Source organism: Chinchilla lanigera, unplaced genomic scaffold, assembly GCF_000276665.1.
Source record: "Chinchilla lanigera isolate Chin_1 unplaced genomic scaffold, ChiLan1.0 scaffold00044, whole genome shotgun sequence".
NCBI classification, from domain to species: Eukaryota; Metazoa; Chordata; class Mammalia; order Rodentia; family Chinchillidae; genus Chinchilla; species Chinchilla lanigera.
The window spans coordinates 1,286,745-1,310,877 of NW_004955445.1; the positions used below are offsets into that span (position 1 = coordinate 1,286,745).

The 24,133-nt window shown below is 44.6% G+C and overlaps 1 protein-coding gene across 6 annotated transcripts in view; it reads left to right on the forward strand.

Annotated features, from left to right (window-relative positions):
* LOC102028027 (serine/threonine-protein phosphatase 4 regulatory subunit 1-like) overlaps positions 1-21,915 on the forward strand; it is an 82,374-nt gene extending 60,459 nt beyond the window's left edge. The window contains exons 7-21 of one of the 6 annotated variants that reach the window (XM_005392243.2): positions 499-606; positions 1,422-1,487; positions 3,668-3,826; positions 4,383-4,567; positions 5,663-5,716; positions 6,237-6,676; positions 8,836-9,029; positions 11,956-12,051; positions 13,195-13,380; positions 13,623-13,784; positions 14,666-14,766; positions 16,693-16,813; positions 17,565-17,699; positions 19,989-20,130; positions 21,207-21,915. In XM_005392243.2, the coding sequence (XP_005392300.1) occupies positions 499-606; positions 1,422-1,487; positions 3,668-3,826; positions 4,383-4,567; positions 5,663-5,716; positions 6,237-6,676; positions 8,836-9,029; positions 11,956-12,051; positions 13,195-13,380; positions 13,623-13,784; positions 14,666-14,766; positions 16,693-16,813; positions 17,565-17,699; positions 19,989-20,130; positions 21,207-21,364 (2,307 nt within the window). In that variant the 3' untranslated portion in view covers positions 21,365-21,915. Of the gene's footprint in view, positions 1-498; positions 607-1,421; positions 1,488-3,667; positions 3,827-4,382; positions 4,568-5,662; positions 5,717-6,236; positions 6,677-8,835; positions 9,030-11,955; positions 12,052-13,194; positions 13,381-13,622; positions 13,785-14,665; positions 14,767-15,665; positions 15,908-16,692; positions 16,814-17,564; positions 17,700-19,988; positions 20,131-21,206 lie in introns of those variants that run through there. The other 5 variants (XM_013518341.1, XM_013518342.1, XM_005392244.2 and 2 more) reach the window with 5 other exon arrangements.
* Positions 21,916-24,133: the final 2,218 nt, after the last annotated feature.

Consider the following 24,133-nt stretch of genomic DNA (forward strand, 5'->3'; position numbering starts at 1 on the left):
AGCTCCAGACTATGGGGCATGTGACAGACAGTGAAGTCCTTTAAATGAATGCAAGTACAAATGTCATTCCATCTGTGTAAAATTTTTTAAGAAGTTAATGAAGGAAAAAAATATAGCCTTTTATGCCCTTATTTTTACCATTTTTGGGGGATTGTCCTTTCCTAGATCTGAGTTATCATCTGGTGTCATTTCCCTTCGTCTGGAAGAACTTACTTTGTAGTACTTCTTATAGTTTAGGTCAGCTGCTGGTGAAGTTTGTTTTGGCTTATCTGTGTCTTTAGTCACCTTCATTTTTGAGTTATAGTTCTGCTTGATAGAGAATTGTAGGCTGGCAGGTTGGGTGTTTCTTCCTTTTGCATGCTTTAAAAAAATCATTCTGTTGTCTCCTGTTTCTCTTGGAAATCAGTTGCTACTCATATTATACTCATCTTGTTGGTGATACATGTGATTTGAATGCTTTGGTCTTTCAGATGACTCCGCTTTTCTTCTTATTTACAGATAATCTGCAAAATGGCTTCAATGGTGAGTAAGAGCACAGTTGAACGCCTGCTACTCCCTCGGTTCTGTGAACTGTGTGGTGATGGGAAGCTCTTTCAAGTTCGGAAGGTGGGAACATAAAAGTTTCAAATATTGGTTTCAAAATATTAGTTAAAATGTTCAAAATCAGTTCCTCTGAGGTTTCTGTCTAGCTGTTCAGTAGCCACGGTCTGGAGAAAAATGTGGCCAGCATGAACTGTGTAAGCAAAGAATCTGAACAGTGTTGTAGTTTTTATTGCAAGTGGGAAGTACTTAGAGACCTGGAGATGAGAATTTCTGTGAGCAGATCGGCTGCTCTTGGGTGCAGGGTGAGAGGAATGGGATCTTGCTGGCTGATGGTTAGGTGTTGTTCAACAGACCTGCGAGCTCTTTGATTTCTGGGGGTGATTCGTGTCAGAACCCTCTTTGCTGTACCTTCCAAGCCCAGTCCCAGCTTCTCTGGTAGTTGCTCACCACTTCATTGTAGTTCTTCCTTTGGAAGCTGTTGCTGTGCTTCCCTAAGCAGCCTGAGCCTCCACCTTGCTGCCTTCAGGCCTTGCTCCTCTGGCCTCTCCACATATTTCGTGGCCAAGATGGTGGCCTCCCTTAGTAGGCAGAGACTGTAATAGGTCTCTTCTTTCCCTGTTGCTAACCAAATGCATTATGTATCAAGATCAGTTAAGAGCCAGAAAAACCCTAGAATTGGGTAACTTGTAAACGTTGTGTTTGAGATGCAGCAGAGGCACCTCGCAAGGTGCTATGTGGGTGCTGGGCTTGGTAAGGGCTTGTTAACTGCCCCACAAAATGGGTAATTACTCTCTAGGTCCCTGCTTGTTAGTTTTTACAATTTGTTAAGATAAAAAAGGAAAGATAAGAATAATGGGTATATCTTTTGCATTCTTAAGGTGTGTGCTACAAATTTTGGTGATGTTTGTCATGCTGTTGGACAAGAAGCCACGGAGAAATTTTTGGTATGTGAAGTTTTTTCAGTCCTGATTGCTCATGTACTTCGTAGTGCGCTTTCTGAAGCAGTTGTAAGGCTTTATGCTTAGGAGTCTATTGTTTGGAACGGCGGCTCAGTTTTACATTCATCAGTATCAAATTTCTCAACAGTTACCCATTTTCCTAAGCGCTAGGCAGCTCTCGTGGGGAATGGGATGGAAGCAACCTCAGGCCTCTTGCCTCTGGAATTTGCTGCTGCCTCCTTATGTTCACACTCCTTTGTTTCTTATCAGTGTCTAAGTCCCTCTGTCCCCTCTGTCCCCTCTGCGCTGCTCATTCTAGTCTAGCACCTTGCCCTTGGGCCTCAAACTATTGGAATTTTTTTCTCGGATGGTGGGTCACTGGCCTTTCAGTGACAAATAAATATCCTTACAAATTTATATCCTTTACAAATAAATATCCTTTCTCACTCCTCATCACCTTTCTCTGTTCTGTACACTACCCTGGCCTGTGTGGGTTTTACCTCTGGCCAGGCATCTGGGTCCTGGGGGTCCTGGGGGAAAAGAGGAGAACCCAGTCATCTGTATATTTGATAAATTCTCATCTGATTCTGATGCACAACACAGTAGAAAACTACTTCAGCCAGCCAGGGCTTTCAGCTTCCTTGAAGTTTCCTGCTATTTCACCCTCTAGGCCTCTGCTTGTTACTACCCCTGCCCCTAAGTGTCTTCCCTGCCTGGTGGGACCCAGCTTGAGGCCAGTCTGTAACATTCCCTCCTTGTCCAGACTCCCCTCCCCACTGCACTACAGAGGGTTTTCCTCTCCCCCGACCCGCTAGATTTTGTTCAGAGTACCCCATGAGAGCTTTGTGCATGGAGATCTCGAGGGTAGGGCCCCATCAGGTTCACCTTTGTTTCCCCATTGCTTACCTGGTGCCTGGCACCTAGAGGACAGCTGAATGCTCAGAAACCATTTTTTACTGTTATTTGACAGAACACAGTACCTGCATGGTTGGAATTTAACCTTAAAGAGTATAAACTTTAAATTATTTTTAAAATCTAAGTTCAGAATTTCATTTGTTTTATTGGACATCTAAGCCATGTCAACATAGTTCTAACCCAAGCAGACAATTTGAGGAGTGTTATCTTCCACTTGTATATCTGAATAAAGAACAGCAGTGGCCAAACATGGTAATTGTTGTTTAGATGGGTATTTCTTATGACCATATCATAGTCCCATTTGGGAAGCATTTTAGGCTATTTTATATTAGGATATTAAAATCAGAGCCTTTTTTTTTGGTACTGGAAATCAAGCTCATGACCTTGTGCATGCCAGGCAGGCACTTATGCCACTGAGCTATATATCCCCAGACCGAAAATCAGAGCCTTTTCAAGGCTGAATTGTAAAGGAAAATATAATCATGACCTTCATGTAAATATGAATAAACATATGTCAAAGATTATATTTAACGTCTAGGCATAGTGGCACATTCCTGTAATCCCAGCATTTGGGAGACTGAAGCAAGAGGATTGCTGTGAGTTCGAGGCCAGCCTCAACTACATAGCAAAACCTTGTCTCAAAAAGCCAAAAAAAAAAGCAAAAAACCCCAAGATTATATTTAACTGATTTATGAATTGAGGGAAACCAGTAAAATGTTTAATGGAGACTTCAGAGTACCCCATATTTCCAGTCAAATTAAGGAATACCAAAGGGAACTTACAAAAAGATTCAAAACTGGCCAGTGTCTAGGATGTTGATCGATTGCATTCTGCTGGACGCGGTTCGCGTTTCTGCAGTAGGAGTTACGTGTGTTACTATCAGTTTGTAATAACTTTCCATCTCTACAGAGATGTGTAATGCCTAGTGAGGCAGTGATAGTTGAGCAAGCTAATTGGGACATCCACTAAGTTTCAGTCTTTTGTAATCTTTACCTTTCATGTGATGAATGTGTCATTCTGCTTCTTCGGAGTTTTCTCTATTTTATTAAACTTAGCCACGTCACTTAACTAAAGTTAGTAGGTGAAGAAGATGTTACTTCTACTTATCACACTTTCTATTTGTCTCAAATGATTCCTTTTAGAGCGCTGTATATTTCCCTTTGTTCTTATTTTCTGGGTTGTCTTTACTACAACATTAAGACAGGTTCTAGTTCTACCCATCCTCAGAGTAATCAAATTTGCGTAACTATGTTTTGTGCTATTTTTGCTAGCTCCTCAAATTTTTTGAGCTCTGCTCAGATAACGTATGGGGTATGCGGAAAGCCTGCGCGGAGTGCTTCATGGCCGTGTCCTACAACACCTCCCCCGAGGTCCGCAGAACCCAGCTCTCACCTCTCTTCATCAGGCTCCTCAGCGACCCCTGTCGATGGGTAAGTGCTGTGGGCACTGTCACCACACTGGGCACTGTCCACCTGTCCAGCTGTGTCCAACTTCTGGACCTTGCTTCAGTTTCTGGACTTGTATTTTGTCCTTTTAGTTACTGGTTGGCATAACTAGATTTAGGTCTTGTGAGGGCTAAATCTAATTCTTGGGTAACTAAAATCTCCAAAATATGGAGGTGATAGTGAGGAAGAATATTGAGAAAGAATACGGCAGCATTTGGAGCAAGTGAATGTCATGAGAGCAGAACTGAGGAGGGGAGCGCTGTAACGGCATGGTCAGCCTTTGTGTTACTGCCATATCTACCTGTGAAGATTAAGAAGTATTATTTGTTGTGGAATTGATATTCTAGAAGAATAAAAAGTACAAAATGGGGCCAAATGTCTGCTTATTTTCTGTTAAAAATAGTTTCTTTGGAATTTAGGGACTGGACTGGGAGGGAGTAAATTTGTGCAGACCCACCTTGTGGGCGTCTGGGATCAGCCATCTGTCTCAGCCTGGGGTCAGCCTGGCCTCCACTACACTGTTCTTTCTCTCTGGTTGCAGGTGCGTCAGGCTGCCTTCCAGTCCCTTGGCCCCTTCATTTCCACCTTTGCAAATCCCTCCAGGGCTGGCCTGTACATCCGCGAAGATGGCACCCTGAGCATGCGGCCACCACGCCAGGATCTGGAGGCCGACTCTACCTCTGGCTCACCTAGTCCTGGTGCTTATGGTAACGGCTCCCCCACCAGGTACGCTCCCAGCAAGATCATGGTCAGAACTCACGCTTTAACTCAAGCATCCACCTAGAATTCTAGCAATTACCTTGTCTGGAATTTTAGTAATAGTGACCTTCTGGGCAAGATGGAATATTAGAGCTTTAATTATGTAAAGAAGCAAAAAGTAATTGCAATAATGATTTTGAAACCTGACTACTGGGTTATAAATAATGAAGCTACTGTGTCTCCTAAATTTAGATAAAATATTCATTGAGAGTAGTGATTAAATAACCTATAAAGAAAATTTTCTCTTACTTTTTGATTAATGAAGTTCTTCAGATAATTTACATAGGGAAAAATGTGAATTCTCCCAAAGTCCTATGTTCTTTTGTGAAATTGAATGTTCTGTGCGCATAAAGGTGACATTCCTGGCCACCATTAATAAACCCTACAGTGTTTTGTATGGCAGCTGATTTCAGAACATGGTGAGAAATCATGGGGTTTTTCATATCCTTCTTCTAAGAGCAATGTACCCACCACACCGCTTGATGTAGTTTATAAATGTCTGTCCACTGTCAGTGTCATGCCGGGGTGAGAGCACAGTCGTTCATACCTCGGACAATGCAAATCCTCTTAAGATTGCTTTAGCCTTCCCTTTCTCCTTCCTCCATCAGAGTTCATTGAGCTCGTGCCAAGTGTCAGGCCCGGGTGCCACGTACATGATTGGAAAGTACTCCCATATGGTCAGAAAGTATAGTGAATGTTAATTTTTTTTTCATTTTACGGATTTATTACATAAAAGACATGTTACCATGGGTGTGCCCTCAGAATACTTCCTCTTGCTTTGCACACCCTTATCCCGTCATTCTCACCATGTTCTGAAGCAGTTCTGGAAGTCCTCCGTTGTTTCTTTAGTTGTGCTGTTGTGGCTGCCTCAATATCCAGTGTTGATTCAAAACTTTTACCTTTTATGGTCATTTTGACTCGGGGGAAGAGCCCAGAACTCATGTGATGTCAGATACAGTGAATTAGGTAGATGAGGACACACTTGTGTTTTTCAAGTCTGCCTTTCCATGGGGTGGCATTTGGGAGCAGCGTTCACTGTATTTTTTGTTGTACCTCATAAAGGTATTCCCAAAACAGGACTTCCAAGCCTGCTTCACAAAGTGGCCAGAGTGACGGGTAAGTGTGTTTGAAGTAAGGGGGAGGATTTCAAGGAAGATTAATGGTGATATGTCTTCTACTGATACTCATTTTATTTAAATATTCACATACGGTTTGACCACTCCTAGTCCCTATCAGGACTTGCAGGTGGGTGACAAGTGCCCAGCTCTTGCCAGTTTCAGTGCCTTTGTATTTCCCAGCACCCGCCTGTGGGGGAGGCACTCTGGGCAGCGAACTGGTTAGCTCTTGGCAGCAAGGAGTTTCCGCAGCAGCGAGAACACACCTCCACTTGAACTCTGTGAAGGGTCGGCTGACCGTCCATGTAGCGTTTCCCATGTACACCATACTGCCCTTCGAGCAAAGGGAGCTGCTTTGATCTCTTCCTCACTCGTGAGGCTTTAATTTTGTGACTCCAAGGGTCACGGGGTCGGGGGCTGGTGATGACTTAGGGGAGAAGGACTGAGCTTGTCAGGGTTCTCCGTGTTACCTCCAGACAATGATGTGGCACTGAAAGTCTGCTTCCTTTTCCTTCACTCAGTTTAACAGAGCCTGTGCAGAGAGAGCCAGGTCTGCGTGTGGAAGGGACACCAGCAGAAACCAGTGTTTTCCAGCATGGCCATAGCCCTTCTAACGGCCTAACAGAAAACCCAAAGGAAAGCCCTGCTGTGACAAGAGCTGACGAGAGGACGAGGCTTTCTCCAGAGTCCAGTGCCATCTCAGAACTCCCTCCTGCTAGCGATTCCCCCATCAACAGGCGCCCAGGGAATTCAGAAGATGTATTCAGTAATGTCCTCTATTGGCGAACTCCTCTCCCTGACATAAGCAAGGACATGGAGCTGTTTCTGAGCGAGGCTAGGGTTCAGGAAGAGGGCTGCACAAGAGTTGAGACTGTGTACGACAGCTGTGTGGCCAGGAATGAGATTCAGAAAGTCCTCAAGAGTTTACAGGAGCATATGGTAAATGATCCAGATGTTCAAGGTAAATATACTCATTGTCATTAAGGAGAAAATGGAAGAGAAAATTTCTGTGTTGTACATTGCATATGGCCACTTCCTTCTTCCTTAGGCCTGTGTCCTGGTGCATGTGTCTCCTGTGTTTGTTTATACTGTACGTGCGTGGGGAAGAGACTGGTTCAGTCTCACCACGGCCAGCGGAGTCAGAGACGTTTGCGTGTGGGACCCGTGCGAGGACTGTGCCTCCTTGTTCTGCAGACAGATATGCACAGCCTGAAGTCAATTCTGATAGAACAGATCTGTAGCCGTGGGGGGAGTGGGCCTTTCATTAGCTTCTTGGGCGCTATGGCGTCATTTCCCACATCTAATGCCCTTTCTAGTTAGGAACAGCTAAGGGTGGTGTTCCTTTAGGAGCTTATTAAATCATCCCTTAGCTAAATTCTAAGGTTTCTGCCTTTGTACTGCTTGGAAAAGTACAACTTCTTCTTTGGGGTATTTTTCATTTTATGACTAGTGCTCCCACTGAGCGTCTGATCTGAGAGCCAGACCTTGCAATCCATATCCATTATCACGACTCTTCTTTCTCTAAACAGTGCTATATTTGTATTCTTCCTCGAGTTGGAGAAATTGGAAAAAACAACACTTGGTGCTGTTGCTGGATGAAGATTTGTGAAGCTTTCGGGAAGGGAAATGTGAAGATCTAGTTAGCCTTGTGATTATTCTTTGTCCTTAAGCTTATGAAGGAAATTAAATCAGTGTTTGCTGAAGGAATGAGCACGTGTAACATATCACATCTAATAGCCATAGACAAAGGTCTGTTTTTGGAAAACACATTACTGGATTTGTCTGATCTGCAGTGTTAGGACCTCAGCTGGGGGCCAGGCAGCAGTGATGGGCACGTTTTGCCCTGGGGGTCTGGTTGAGGAGACTGTGCAGCAGCCCCACGTAGGCTGTGGTGAGGACGGGGACATGATGTGTTCCGGAAGCACAGGGAGGAAGCTGATCTTTCCTGGGGGCACAGCAGATATGTGGGAGAAGACGTCACAGAGCAGGTGGAGTTGAGCCTGGGCTTGGGGAAGATGGGGAACTGCTATCAAGGGAGGTTGGGAGATGAGTTCTAGAGAGTTCTTTTAGTTCCTTAAAGCCACTGTTTATAGTGTATTACATGTATATGCTACTTAATTTCTTTGTAAGATCTTTTCCTTAGATCTTAAAAGGATCTGTAATCCAAAAGATTCAGAAAAAAAAAATGATGTTTGTGAGCTGACCATAGCAAAGAATGTCCCTCAGGCCATTAGGAAGGACCTGTATGTTTCTCTGAGGAGATGGGACTTGCCCTGGGCATGGTGGGACTTATCGTAAGCCAGCTATAAGTTCCAAACATTGTAATGAGTTTTAGGGTATGTTGAATCTAACTGGTGGAAAATAGGATGCCAGAGTTAGTTGGTGTGTATTGGGAGGCTGGAGACATGAAAACATGCAGTTTTATTGTTATGGAAGCATATGTGAAATATGTCATCTTTATTATTGTACAGGCTCAGCCATCTTGTAGACAGAAGAACAGGTAGCCCTGGGAGCTTAGTAAGATCATTACTGACTAAATTGGTTTACTCATGTACAGGCGCGCTCTGTGTGTGTGTGTGTGTGTGTGTGTGTGTGTGTAGCAGAGAAGGTAGCACCCTGTTTCATAAATGGGGAGAAAGGGGCTGGGGATTTAGCTCAGTGGCACAGCACCTGCCTGGCAAGCGCAAGGTCATGAGTTCAATTCCCGGTACTGGAAAACAAACAAACAAACAAACAAACCAACCAAAAAAATAAATAAATGAGGAGAAGGACACCCCTTGCCAGTGTGGGGTACCTCCCAGCCATCGCTGTTCAGTAATGTATTATCTTTCTGTGGAAGACAGTGGAGTCAAACTCTGGTTTTCCGATTGAGGCTTTTCAAGTTCAGATTGGATGTCTGGTACGTAGCTTGCACTTAGTTGAAATGGTTGCTCCTCGTGGCCCTAGCTTTGCAGCCTGCGGAGGAGGCTCCAGAGCCGTGATGCCCTGCACTTCGGCACAGGAACAGGCCTGCCTGTCTGTGTACTGCCCGCACCCCATGGCACGGCGCACGCTTCTCTGAAATGAGCCCCCATAACCCACACAAAGTTGTTCTAATTCTGGGAACTTCTCTCACTGCAGCTCAAGTTCAGGTTTTATCCGCTGCACTGAGAGCTGCACAGCTGGATTCCACGAGTGAACCTGACAGCAAGCTGCCAGAAGGTCTAAATGAAGTGCCCGTTTCAGATCCTGGCTCTGCCTCCGACAATCAGATCCCTGCGTCAGCTTCATCATCTCAGAATGAGCTTTCGGTGGCCAGGATATTACAAAGCACAGTAAGTATTTGCCCTATCCCTCAGCCACTGAGGATGTGACAGAAATCACAAAGCCGCGTTTTCTTTTATTAATATATCCCCAGAGAAGATAAATGGCAAGTTTCATTTCATTCTTAAGGTCATGTTTTGGATAACTAGACAACCAATCAATCAGGTGATTGATAACCCTGATTCTCTTCCATGGAAACAGGGTGGGGACCAGAAAGTACCTTCCCTCTTCTCTGATGATAACAAGAACTGGTTCTTTGGGGATATTAACAGTATAAATGTTCTGTGTCACTGCAAATAGTCATTTACATCTTTTAATAATGGCAGAGAGTGAATTCATGCAATTCCTAGAATTTAAAGTTGACAGAGGCCTTAGAGAACGATTATCATTTCTAGCCCCTCATTTTGCAGGAGCCCTTTAGTACATGGCTGCTCCAGCAGTGACGTTAGCATGCTGCTCTTTGGAGGGTAGATTTTGAAAAACCAGCAGTGCTTGCTTTCCATCCTAAAGCGCCCAGCCAGCTCCTTTCAAGACCAGGGCCTTGAAGCTGGTTGGGAGGCAGCCTGACTTGTGTCTTCCTTGAGTCTCTCTGAAAGTCTCTAACCTCTTGTAGCTGATGGCTCCTCATTCTTGCTAGGCTTGCACTTGGACCACCTTAAGCTGGGGCCTCCCATAAGTAGGGGTAAGAGTAGTAAGAGCAGAGAAGTGAAACTAGGGAGTTGTCTGTGATTGTGAAAGTCAGGGCAAATTAATACTTTCTCTTTACTGTGGGCCATGACAGACAGGCTCTTCAAACTCATGGTCTTCCAGATGAGAGTAAAACATTAATTCTCTGTTCATATAGTTTATAATTTAGCTTCTGTGATTAAACTAACTTGTCACCTATTGCCCCTTAGAGACCTACTCCAATAAAGCAATATAGGACAAAAACTGTAAAAACTCAGATATAAAATATTTAGAATTGGTTAAGGTTATCATTGATTAATGAGGCATGAGATGATATCTTGTTTTACTGGTTTGTTTCTAAAAAATCGGCAAGAAAACTCAGTTGTTACCCTTGTTCCTTACTACAGAGATCATGTGTGTGAAGTGGAAAGTGTGCATTGACTTCGGTGGGGTGTAATGGTATTTGGATATTTATCAGAGACAAGAGAGGGAGGAAGGGAGGGAGAGAAGGAAGGAAGGAAGGAAGAAAGAAAGGAAGGAAAGAACAGAGGAAGGGAGAGAGAAAGAAGAACAGATTCTGCTAAATTAGGGCCTTGATTTAGGGATTTGAGCGGCTTCATGCCACCAGGCCTCTGTCTTTATGGCACAGGAGTTAGTGCTGTCACGTTTGCTGCTAGACTCTAAGTTCTACTGGGATCAAGCCTGAGGAAGAGAAACCAGAAACTCAGAGAGCTTGGACAGTGAAGAGAGAAGCGTACCTTATGCAACATGCTAGGAAGGAGGAGTGCCACGGTGGGAGGCCCCAGGGCTGGGGAGTCGCTGACTGTCCCAGCTGCCGCTCTTCCACGGTGCCAGTCTCTGCAGGAGGTGCTCAGTGCGGATGGGCTCTGTGTTTCCCACTTTGCTCTTTTGAAGAGCATAGAAACCACATGGCAGAAGTCCATCTCAGTGTCCTCTCCCCAGGCCCCTCCCTCTGGCTACAGTTGCATTATGGATTTACGGGGTTAGCATGGTGGAGTGGTAAAAAACACATCAATCTCCTGAAGACTTGGATTCTTCTAGAAAAGGGATCGCAGGGCAGTGAGTGGTGGGTGCACAGCCATTCCAAGTGTGCTGCACCGCTGTGGGGGCAGGCTGGGAAATGAATTCGTGGTGGTTTGCTTAAACCTTGACTTCGCTGCTAAAGCAAGTGCTGTACATAACAGTTGCACTGAATACATTGGAATAAAATTAATTCCTAAAATGACAATAGTGATTCCAGCCACACATCTTTGTATATGTGAATTTATTAACTTGGAGAAATTGAGGTTACCATACCCAAGAGAAATCTTAGGTTATCATTCCAAAATATTTCTGTTTTATCATGTAGTCTGTTAAAATAAACAGTAGCTTTCAGTGAAAACCTTGGGAATTGAAGGTTCTGGTAGCATGCCTCAGAGTAAACGAAGCATCTATCAGTATATTAATCGACTTTCCCGGATCATATATTGAGCTGATTTGTCAGAATCTATTAGGCTGGTAGACAGTATGACATTTCAAGTGCAAGTTGGAAATCCATGTTATGGTTGAAGGAGAAGGTCAGGTTCATCTCAGTTAATGTTAATCAATGATCAGAGACCAATATGTCACTGCTGAACGTTCTTGCTCATTTTAATTGTTAACCTGATGTAAAGGTTCATCACCAAACATTAGGAGTGTTTGTACATGTGAAAACTGAGGAGAGTGTGTTAAGTAAGTACTTTATCAGCCACAGCTTTCATTTACGTTCACTGTTCCCCTCCCCATCTGTCCCCTCAGTTTTCTCTCAGAGGTCACTATAGTATCTGATTCAGGAGAAAAGCTCTGCCACATTTGCACACTTATCACTTTGCACTGGCTAGCCACCACCTCAAACAACATTCACATGGTTATGGCACAGAGCACCCCAGAAGGCAAGATAATGTTTCCAAGAAATGGCAGAGCTAGTAGTTGTAGGCTCAGGTTGTTGGTAGTCACCAACTTTGATGTCAGCCTTTGCTCTTTGTAAGGACCTGAAGCAGTCTTGAAAACGTATGGTCTATTTTCCTTAGCACTTAAAATGACTGGTCTATAAGATAAGTGCGCAAATGTGGTCTTTAACATCTGGAAAGATAGCACTGACTTTAAGTCATGCTCTTGGGTCGGCTTGCGAAGGCATTTCTGGAGGGAAAGAGGCTTCTTGGAGGAAGCTGGGAGTGGTAGGACAGCCTCCTCCTTTGTCATAAATCGATAATGTGTCACTCAACTTTGTAGGGTCCTGGTGATGCCCAAAATGGAACCAGTGACCATTTGGAGACTCAGCAGAAGCTTGAACCAACTGTACTTGAAGAGAATAAATCTAATTTACAGGTTTGTTATTGAAAAGAAAAAAAAGCAACTCAAACCTTTGTATTTTCTGAAAGTTAGATTTAAGAATGGCCATTGAAGCTGGGTGTGGTGGCATGTGCCTGTTAGTCCAAATACTCTGGGAAGCTGAAGCAGGAGGATCACAAGTTTAAGTTTAGCTGGGGGCAGTGAGTTAGCAAGATCCTGTAGGAAAAAAAAAAAAAAAAGCTAGAAATCTAGACACAGCTCAGTATGAAGGTCTTGGGTTCAATTCACAGTACTGCAAAAAAAAAAAAAATTGTTGAAGCCCGATATTTTTCTAGCAGTATTTGTTCACAATCCATGTTACTAATGTTTCCTCTCTAACTTAAACAAATAAATTCTAAAGTTCTGTTTAAAGTCTTCTGAATAATCCTGTGTACTATTTTAATAAAAACTAAACAGGGTAAGAGAAGAACTTTCACATCTAACGTTGATGTTTAGAGTCTGTGCATATGAATCATTTACCCCCACCTTTTTTTGGTCGAAGAAGCTGACAGCTTCTTTTGTGGAACTGTGTTTGATTTTGTTCTTTCTTATGGATTGGCTTCTTGTGCTGAGTAATTTCCCTTAAATATTTTAAATGATCATGATGCATTGCTTTTACAGCAATAAACATGAATAGGTAAGGTCTTATGAAGGAGACATCCCATCAGCTGGAAAAACAGCAGTGTCCTGAGTGTAGATCTTGGGCTGTAGATTCTTGTGCAGATGTAAGTAGAGAGAGGACATCGCCACACTCCTGAGCTGGGTGAGCACACTGAGCAGATGGTACTGCCTAGACCACTGACGGTGAACCTTTTAGATGCAAACAGCCCACTGAGGCGTGCGTGCCACAGGTTCACCACTATTAGCCTAGACTCTTTCCTGTGATGCTAGATGTACCAGTCTAGAAAAGATGAGACTAGGGATTGCATTAACTTCATTAGGTTGAAACTCCAGGGCCCGGGTAAAAACAAGCTCGTCAGCCCAAAGCCCTTTGACTTAGGTAGACCTCTTGCTCCTCTCATAGTACTGCTCTGCTGTTCTCACCTTGAAATTCCATAGTCCTTGTTTTCGTGAGCTGACTCCTCTCTTCGATGTTATTTCCTACAAACCTGATGTTTTCCTTTTTCTCCTGTTTCCTAGGATGTAATTCCTCAGCCTCTGCTAGATGAGTTCGTGTCAATGACAGACCCTGCTCGAGCCCAGACTGTGGACACTGACATAGCCAAACAGTGTGCCTACAGCCTGCCCGGTGTGGCACTGGCCCTGGGAAGGCAGAACTGGCACTGTCTGAAAGGCACCTACGAAACACTGGCTTCCGACGTTCAGGTAGAAGCAGCCATTTCAGAGGCAGGTGGTTATTTTATTAGGAGGCAAAGGGAAGCTACTGCAGTAAGCTTGTTGACCTCAGTTTCATGTGCATGCAAATTGGCATGCTCTCTGATGAAATGGAGCTTTAAGTGGCCGACGCCTGGCAGCGTCCATTTTGCTCCAGAAATGCCACGTACGATGTTAGGGATGTTGAATTACACTTGCTTGTTCTGATTCATGTGTCTGCTGTGCACCCCTAGTGGAAGGTCCGTCGGACCCTCGCCTTCTCTATTCACGAGCTGGCTGTGATTCTCGGGGATCAGTTGACAGCAGCTGACCTGGTGCCCATCTTCAATGGATTTTTAAAGGATCTGGATGAAGTACGCATAGGAGTACTTAAACATCTGTATGATTTTCTAAAGGTAGGCAGAAGGGTTAAAAGCAAAGCAGAAAAGCTGTCCTTTTCCAGCCAGTTTTGTTAAACCTCGATAGGTATAATATCAGTGAAAAAAATGCAGTTGCCTGATTTCGTCAGTTGAAATGCACCACCCCATATTTTAAAGTGGGTGTCCTTTCACTGATGGGAGATATTTTTCTCTTTCCTTCGACCCCTCCTGTCCTTTAGAGGGGCAGTTCTACAGAAGGTGGTAGATGCATCACCCAGCACACTCTGTGGAGGTAGAAACCAGCACCCTGGCTGGTCACTGACTGCCCAGAGGTCATGCAGGGAAGAGCCTAGACTGAAGTCCAATCTCAGTTCTGCAGGAAGGGCTTTTTCTGCAGCATGTTGCTGCTTCCCTTCTTGTATTTTGTTTTCTTTTTCTTGTCCTTAAGGAATGATGAGTATAAAAATCAGAGTTTAGAAATGACCTAGAGAAACTGGTTACTTGCACCCACCTGACCCAGAGCTGCCCTTGCAGGACTGTGGTGCACGGGGCACTGAGCAGACTCCCCTTCCTGCTGCAGAAGCCATCACAGCCGAGCAGCAGCCGTGGCCTCGGTCTCGGAACACGCAGCCGTGCTGCTTCACGGGGAAATGATGAGAGGAGGAGGTCCCAGGGGGTGTGTAGGAATACACACGTACACACACCCACCAGGAAAAAGGCTGGGCGCGTGCAGGGTGCATTTGATGTCTGTCAGAGCCAGTTGTTAGCTTACAGTCCCACCGGCCATAGATGCAAGCGATGCAGGCAGTGCCGAGTTGTTGCTAACGACAGATATGTAATCTGAAGCAGAGTGAGGGGGACACTGGGTTCATTTTGAGGCATGTGTTTTACTCATATATATACATTTTTGACAATAGTTGCTCCGTGAAGACAAGAGGAGAGAATATCTCTATCAGCTGCAAGAATTTGTAGTGACTGATAACAACAGGAACTGGAGGTTTCGGTATGAACTAGCAGAGTAAGTAAAAGGCTGCTTGGGGCTCAGAGAAGGCAGAGCAGAAAGAATAATTTTTAATTTCCCCACCTTATAATTGATTTCTATACCAGCAGTAATAATGTTCTTTTAGATAAAGAGATTATGTTTTATTAAGGTATAGACTGAATTTCAAAACTCTACATTACAGATACCACAGTCTCTGGGGAGACATTCATTTTCACATGAAGACAGGGCTGCAGTCACTCTGGAATTAGAGTGTTCTTCTGTTCTGTAGGGCAATTTATTTGAACCAAATAAAAGATGAATCACCCACTCTTCAATATTTTCCTATTAATCGGAGCAGTTTTTGCAAAGCTTTCTTGAACATTCTGAGCGCAATCCTCTCTGTAGGGTACATCGTGCTTTATGTACTTCAGCTTCTAAAGCAAATTGGGCGACAGTGAGAGATCTGAAAAGGTCTAACCCAAATGAGACGATTATTAAATAAAAATGTCGCCCAAGGTAGCTCTTATCTGTGCATCACTTCATGTGGGAAGGAGTTACTTAACTCCATCTTGTGCTGAGAAAAGGAATGTGTAGGTCCTGGTGATTTTAGACAGTATTGTTTAAAATAACTCCCCCTCCCAAGGTGTATAATGTCCTTTTCATTATAGGGAGTGGATTTGTTTGTACTGATGGTTGTTTGGGTTTTAGTTTCCGCCTTGTTGAGATTCATTTTGATACCTTTTCATTTTTCTTATCCCCAACTAGAAATCTCAAATAATTGTCTTCCCCAAAGAAATTCATCAGGCTTTTGCAGCTATTCAGGATATGATTTGGCTGATGCCAGGGGCACGCTGGAAGATTTTCTCTTTGCTGCGAGCTTTAATCATTATGCTTAATTTGAGAGATTGAGGTTTAGTCATTATGCTGTGTTGCAGGCATACTATTCCAGAAGAATGGAGAAAAACAGGCCCAGGTTTTCCACGACTGCTTTGCGACCTCTAGCGGCTGGCTGCGGGAGGCCTCGTGGCCGGCCCGGCTGGGCTGACCGCTTCCCGGGAGATGCCGGCTCCATCGCCGCCGTTATCTCCCCGCAAGCACTCCTATCTTCCATCTCTGCCGTGCTTATTGAAGCCAGAGCGGCCGATAAGAATTCTGTGCTCCCGTGCCCATGATATTGGTATCATTTTTCTGAAAACAGTGCTTTTTGATATGAAAGTATTCACCGGCACTCCCGGCTTCTGGCTGTAACTCGCTCCCCATCTCTTTTCATTTCCTTTGGTTGCCTGGATGAAAATCATGCCATTTATTTTCCTGCCCTTCTCCCCCAGCCCCGTTTAGAAAATAGCGAGAGCTTTGGTAGTGGGTTTCCTCGGCCAGCTGTCACAACGCCTTTCTCCCTTTTGTCTGTCGGAGGGAGAGCACACGCGCTCGGTTCTCGGCAAGCGGACCTCGCAGGCTGACAGCCGAGCGGCGGAGCCGGCAGCCGCCTGCAGCGCCGCGCTTTCACGCTCGGTTCGCGGCGGCTGCGGCGGCTGCGGCGCCCGGGCGGCCGGAGCCGCTCGGCTGTGCCCGTCCTCCGTCGCTTTGGGGACCTTCGGCATTTGGGCTGTTTTTATGTTTAATTGAGCTTTTAAAAAAATTAGGTGCTTTTCAACTGATAACCCAAAATTGAAATATTAAATTTATGTTCCTAGATTTCTCAGCCTCTATTTTACGGAGGCTAATTTATTTCCTTTTTGTTTGATATGAATATATGGTGAATTAATTTTTTTTTTTTTTTTCATATTTCTTCATACGGCCGGTTCACTTAACTTACTTGCCGTTGGCATCTTTCTGCCCGAAGTCCTGCCAGGTCTTCAATTTATTTCCCAGCCTGGCTGTTTTTATCTGTGGGAGGAAATAGCAAAGAGGAATCGAGAAGGTGTTTTTAGGACCAAAAATAATTTTGTTTTTTTCTTTCAGACAGCTGATACTGATTTTGGAACTCTATAACCCCAATGATGTTTATGATTATTTAATGCATATTGCCTTAAGATTATGTGCAGATAAAGTTTCTGAAGTTCGGTGGATCTCCTTCAAACTAGTAAGGAATCACTGCCTTTTGTGTCCCTGAGTTTTAAATAGGAATGTTTATGGATGTCCCATTTTAACTCCTTTTTTTTGTGGACCTGGTTTTTCAGTTCACCTACAAAATGGGCTTTTTAATTTTAAAATTAAGAACTCTATTGTGTCAAATTACAGGGCAGGTTCTTTGTTAAGTTGTATGCTTCAGTGATGGAAATAAATGATGCAGATAAATCATTTTATATATCGAATCCTTTAAATAATTGCTTAGTGCTTTGGTTTTTAAAAAAATACCTACAGCTTGGTTTAGTGGCAGTTGAGTAAGCAAAAACTCCAGTATAGAAAAGCTGATCCTGTTTTATGTGGCTTTATACTAGCTAAATACTGACAAAGACCATCTCATTTGAAAATACTGATTTTAAGATACTTTGATAGTATTCAAATTTTATAAAAATGACATATTTTGAAAGCTGATAGTTCAGTTATGCAAAGGAATATGTTCTAAAATTTGAGAGATTAGCTTAATATATTTTGCTAATACCAGTACCTTGGATAATTTTTTATGAAGGGTTTTACATGAACTACCATATATTTAAACATATTTTTCTCTGTGTTTTAATGATTACTGTGAAAAAAATCATTTTCTCTCATGCTTATCAATTTATTTTAAAGGTAGAAGGGTGCATAAAACTGCAGTTCCATGGAGAGTAGCATTCATAGTTCACAAGGATGGCACTGATTTAAATTTGCTCTTCTGATATTTTTCGTAGGTTGTGGCAATTCTGCAGAAGTTCTATTCGAACAGTGCAAGTGCATTGGGGTTAAATTTCATCAATGAACTCATCATACGGTTCCGGCACTGCTCGAAGTGGGTCGGCAGGCAAGCTTTCGCTTTCATTTGTCAGGTTAGGAAGGCTGGGGAGAATCTGCCGTGCGGCTGCGTTTACTGTGTGATATGTCTTCAGACTCCAGCCCTTGGGCACTGGCCAGGAACGTGAGCCCTGGTTTCCCCAGCACTGTTCTCCCGTAGGAGATTGGGACCATGCCAGTGAGGGGAGGGCCGTGCCCGGGGCTGGCACGGACAGTGACTGATCAATTGCACTGTGCTGGGCACCCTCTGTCTGCAGACGGCTGTGTGAACCAGGCCAGTTCTCCCATCCCTGCCGTCCAGACCACGGTCAGACCTGTCGTGCCTTGGGCCAGGCGTTGCCTACTCCTCTTACCAGCCGGTGGCCCTGCAGGGGAGGGGGAAACAGGGAGGCAAGGCAGAGACCGCTTAACCTCAGTCCAGGCCAGCTCATCCAGCTACTCATCATCCTCTCTGCTGAATCATCTTGGAAATGAAAGACTTCTGCTTGGCTGGGGACACTGGCGGTGATGATGGCTGCCGTTTCTTGAATGCCAAGCATCCAGGGTACCAACATCTAATTCTGTATACCAGCTCCGATGTATTGGGCATGGTATACTCATTTACATTTGGATTGTTGTTTTAGATGAAACATTTGAAGCCCAGAGAGGTTAAGTAACTTATTCAGGATCACACAGGAAGTATAAAGCCATGATTTGTTTTTTCTGCTCAAGTTATTTTAACTGTCTTAATGTTTCATCATACACATTTTCCAGCACATACAAAGGAAAAGGGAATGGTATAATGTATATCCAGATGTGCTGACAGTACCACGAAGCCATGGGTGGATGCTCTCTGACCTCAGACTCTAGATCTCCTTTCTCTCCCCACATAATTGGCGCAATTCCGAGAGGACTGCAGAGCGCCCCCTGTCGAGCTAGAGGGGCATCGCGGGGTACTTCGGCCATCTTTTTTTTTTTTTTTTTTTTTTTTTTTTTTGGTACTGGGAATCGAACTCAGGACCTTGCACTTGCTGGGCAGGCACTTGTGCCACTGAGCTATATCCCCAGCCCATGGCCACCCTCTTTGAGAAGAGCCACATTTCAAACCATGTGCTTGACAGGATAGCCTTTTGTGAAGAAAGTCAGGATGCCAAATGATAAATGAAATATTTTTGCTTTTATTTTTTCATTCTTTGAGATAAAAAAAAATCTGGAAACAAAAGGAAATAACATCAATTAATTTTGTTCAAGAAAAATTAACAGAATCTTTTTGTTGTTCTCATTAATTAATTATTAAAGATCTAGAAAACCCACAAAGTAAAGGGTACCCCACAGCCAAGAATACTGCTGACGGGTCTTGTTGGTCAATATCTGAGCACGGATCTAGGTAGCTGTCGCTGCGGAGTACAGGGCAGATTTGGAGTCAACCCCACCTGCCTTGAACGCAGTTCTACTCATGACGAGGGGGTGGCTCTGTAGCAACGATCTGTGTGCTGGGTGCCAGGCACCGTTTCAGGCACAGGACCCTGGCCACACACTGGGGCTGGCCTCAGCTCAAGGAAGGGCATACACTGCTGCCCTGCATACCCAGAAGCCACGCGCCTGGCTCTGATCCCACTCTGCTGCCACCTCTTGGCAGACCTTTGGATATGATGACCACATTAGACCAGAACTTTCTGACCTGTAGAACGAGGCTAATTTTGATCCCTAAGGTTAGTTGTGAGGATTAAGTGAGGGAATGTACAGAAAACGCTTTGTAGGCAGAGGAGCAGCGTGCAGATGCTGAAATTGGCAGTAGGCTGCTCACAGAGCTCTAGGCACCAGGGCGAGGCTCAGGATTTGGCGGATAGCCAGGCCCTGGCCCTCAGAGCCTGTGTCCTGGTGAGCGCAGAGGTGAGATTCGGAGCCCTTCCTGGTCAGCAGAATGCAGCATGGCAGGACTGGTGCAGCTGCTCTGCATAAAGGACCTGCCACTGTACCACTGAGGAAACCAAAGCGTAGAAAGGATAAGCCACTTACTCAGGGCCGTGTAGCTCGTCAGTGGCCAGGTAAGGTTTTGAGCCTGAGCAGATGAGGTCTCACCCCAAAGGCTATGCTTTCCCTGCAGTTCTTACACTACTCATAAACCAGTACTTGGTGGTGAATTATAGTAAGAAATGTAAAAAGTATTCACGGTGTTCATATTAATGAGGCTTCTAGCCAGATTCAATGTTTGGAGCTTAAGAGGTTCCCGACACACACCCCTCAAAGCCCGGCTCTGACGTGACTGCTTTGGGACGGGAGGAGTGTCTGACGTCAGCGCACCCGGTAAGTGCCGCTCCGTGGCTGTCTTTCCGTCGCTGCAGGCCGTGGTGAGTGAGCAGTGTGTCCCGGTGGACCAGTTTGTGGAGCACCTGCTTCCCAGCCTGCTGAGCCTCAAGTCAGATCCTGTGCCCAACGTGAGGGTCCTGCTGGCCAAGGCTCTGCGACAGACCTTGATGGCAAAGGGTACACGTTCTCAGTAAACTCTGGCAGCGGCAAGATGTCCTCTACGAAATTAGGGCAGGTTGTCTGAGAGCAGGCTTAAGATGTGTTACATAAATTAATATACTTTTATGTATAGTACTGTAAAATGACTAAGGAAATGCATGATACTCAGTCTTCAGAGAATTCTAGGAAGGACGGAGACCTATAAATTCTATTCTCGTTTCTGCAGTCAGTACTAGGGATTGAATGAAAGGCCTTCACGCTAAGCTAAAGCCCCAACTTTTTTTTTTTTTGAGACCGGATCTTGCTGAGTTGCCCATGCTGGGCTTGAACTTGCAGTTCTCCTGCCTCAGCCTCCCAGAGCGCTGGGATTGCAGGAGGGCACCGCTATACTTGGCGAAATTTGTAAGTTTTAAGTTATGATTTGAAAAATTAGGAAAGATAACAAGCTTAAGCCTTAGCTGCCATTAAATGATATCATTTTGTAGTTGGTGAGAAGACATTATAACCCAGCCTAGTTGGTCATTTTAAACCTGAGCAAGACCTAATGTAAGCTGTGTTCTTCGGATGTATTTTTTCTGCACCACAGTATAGGAAACAGCTTAAACTCTGTCCTGCTTATGTGTTTTTTTGCCATTTCATTCCCTGCCAACAATCTGTCCCTCCTCTTGTATTCCTTACATTGCCAGGTCTTTTGTTTTAGGGGGGAAAAAAAGATACTAACAACTTTTAGTGACTGTGATTTTTTGTTTGTTATTTTGGAGACAGAGTCTCACTGTGTAGCTCAGGCTGACCTTGAACTCAATCGATGCTCCTGCCTCAGCCTCCCAGGTGCTGGGATTACAGGGGTGCACCACCACGCCCAGCCAGTTACTGTACATTTAAAAATGTGCACAGCCATTGGGAGTCCATCTTTAACATTTAAGACTTTGAGTAAAACATTTTATTATTTGAAAGGACTTATGCATGTGACTGTTCTACCAAAAATGATTTCTTTTCCTGATACACAGTTTAAAACAACCAAAACAAGACAAAACTAGAGTATGTTTTAGAACACAGTTCATGGCACATGTTTCACACTCGTTTTCTTTCCTTAGCATATTTTAGAAATGCTGGAAACCCTCATCTTGAAGTCGTTAAAGAGACTGTTTTGGCTTTGCAGTCTGACCGGGACCAGGACGTTTCCTTTTTTGCCACCCTAGAACCAAAGCAGCAGAATATAACAGACACTGCTGGCCTGGAAAAGCAAAATTAAGTCCTCAGTGATGAATTGCAGTCTGGTGGTTTCATGCTAGGCACACGTGGCTTGGAACTTGCAGGCGAACTGAGTATTACAGCCGCTGAAGGACAAGAGTGACCTGCTCAGCCATGCGCTCGAATGACTGCTCCTTTTCCTGTCTGCGGCTGTGGGACGGAGCTCCAGCCAGCAACTTACTCAGGCGGCCAGGCCGGTGCTGTGCTGCCTACCCCTCCAGGCGCGAGTGGGGAGAGACTGTGGGCCCAGGGCACTGATGGGCGTTGGGCGTCCGTGCCGTCTGCCTGCCTGCCATCGATGTGTTTCCTCCGTGACAGACTCTGTTACTTAACGTCCCCTTGGCCCCAATCACGTAGTTTACTAGAAGTTCCCAAGTCTTCAGTAGACCTGCGTATTAACTTCCCTTATGCTTATAAAATGGTTTATGATGTTATATTTTATTTTTAACTGGAATACTGTATATATGTAAATAACTCTTGACAGGAAGAAAATAAATTAATGTAATATTAGCCTCCCGTTAGTGAGCTGAATAAACACATCATGTAAATTTATGCTCCACTTTGAGTTGCTGCAAATATAACCCAGTTTGTTTACTTTTGAACAATGTGATAAATCTAAAGAGTGATTTACTTTTGTTATGAACTATACTTGGACCAACTCCTCAAACCTTCAGCCCTCCCTTCTTGCAGGAAGTCTGTCTACAAAGATACGGGTTGGCCTTTGATAGGGGCAGAAGGCTGGAAGCTTTTTCTTTTTTGTGTGGATATATTGTCATATGTTTAAGAACTCGGGGGAAACTGATAATTGAGATGCATGGATATTGACTTTGTGTCTAATGCTTTAAGATCTTAACAAAAAAAGAAAACAGGAAACCATAATTCTGACCAGAACTTGCTCGACAAATCCCAGTGATTCGGGTGGAGTAAATGACATACTCCTTCTCAAGTTGATTTACGTACACAGAACTTAGGTTTCATGCTTTAAAATTTGTTACTAAGAGAAAGATGCTCTGGAATTTGAACTAGCTACTCATTGACCAGAAGGTCAGGGTTCTATAACGTTAGCTTCAATTCTGCATGCACATGTGCTTCTGTCGTTTTTCTTATTTCTGCTTTTAGCTTCTCAAAAGCACAGGCACAGGGAAGGAAGGTGCAGGAACGGGCTGCAGAGGTGGCGGGAGCCGTTTCCGGGTTTCCCTCTGATCATTTTCTTGTATGTCTTTTCTTTTTTAAAATAAAATTGCTGAAATTATATTGAATTTCCTGGTATACAGGATATCCCTTCTGCAACCCCCAAATTCCACTGAATTGATTCTTTAAAAAGGAAAGGAAGGAATCTATCCTGTACCAAAGAAAATAAGGGTATGTGTGTGAGAATTTCAGATTGTAAGCCAGGGTAGCATCAGCACATTTGGCAGAAAGTTCATTAAAATTAGAAGTTACTTTAAAAAAAAGACAATCCATCTTGTGTTTAATAATTACCTAAATAGGTAGTTAGTTTCCCTTTGATATCAAGCAATTTTTAGTTTTTATTTTATTGTCTAGAAATAGAGGTTGTCATGATGCTAAAGTCTGTTGACTTAGCAGCAGGTAGAATAACTTCATTGGAATCTTGTTTTTATACAGAGCTTAATGTTCCATTAAGGAAAAAAATGAGCTTCAGCTTGTGAGGTATGGCATTCGTATGCTGAACATCAGCGTGCCTCATGAGACTGTAGGACACGCTGGTAAATAACCTGTACGATTTCAGTTTATATGTTGAGATTTTGTATCATTTAATACGAGTGCCTTGCCAGGGCAGTTTGGTTTTTAATGGCTGTTACTTCTTTGCAAAAAAAAAAAAAAAGTTTTTGAAAGCTCGTATTTTATTCTTCTTGTTTGGTAACAACTGGGAGTTATTTAAAATCGTTCTGGCACCGTTGGCCCTTCTCCGTTCGGCCCCTGTGTGTAGCTCACAGGTCTCCTGCAGGAGCCACCGTAACTGGAGCCCCACAAGTGAGCTTCCGGTTTGCAGGCACTGGGGAGAAGGGTCTCACGCAGAGACAGTTGCATTTGAATCCCTCAGCCGCCCCGGGGGTGCACGCCGCTGCGGGTGGAGCGGGTTTATCCTCGGCACTTCCTCTCAAGAAGTGAGCATTTTTAAATGGATGGGTTTGATGCAGCTTTGCAAATGTAAATGTCCCGTCCGTGTGCGAGGTCCCGCGTCGGTCGGAGGGCTCCGCTGAGGGGGGTCACATTTCTGCAGTGTTGGTTTTTCCCTTCATGCTGGAAACATTTTTAAACCTCACTTCACAACCCTGTGTAGACACGCGTGCTTTTAGTTTCTTACGCATAATTTCTCCAAGTGGTTTGCCCTAAATTATGCAAAGATTGTATTTCAAACAGACCCGGAGAAGCGGTAACAAGTTGCCCCACAGCGGCAAGAACCCACCCTCGCGTTTTCCCGGGTTAAAGGAAAGGCAAGAGCAGCAGCTGGAGGCTGCGCGGAGGGGACTGGAGCGCTGCGGCGCGGGCTCTGTCCGAGCGGGCGGGCTGCGTCTCCGCTCCACCGCTCGTCCCGGGTTTCGGGACCGCTGTGTCCATTTGCTTTACTTGAGAATCTGCAAGCCGCAAAGCTGCGCCTCTTTCCCCCGGGCAGCGCGGTGCCGCGGTGGGAAACCGTCCCGGGTCTGGGCTCCGCCACCCGCCTGGGACGGCGCGGGGGTGGCGCGGTGACCTCCCGAGCCCCGCGTGGAGGCGGCACGAGGGCCCGGGCGTCACAGTCGGGCTG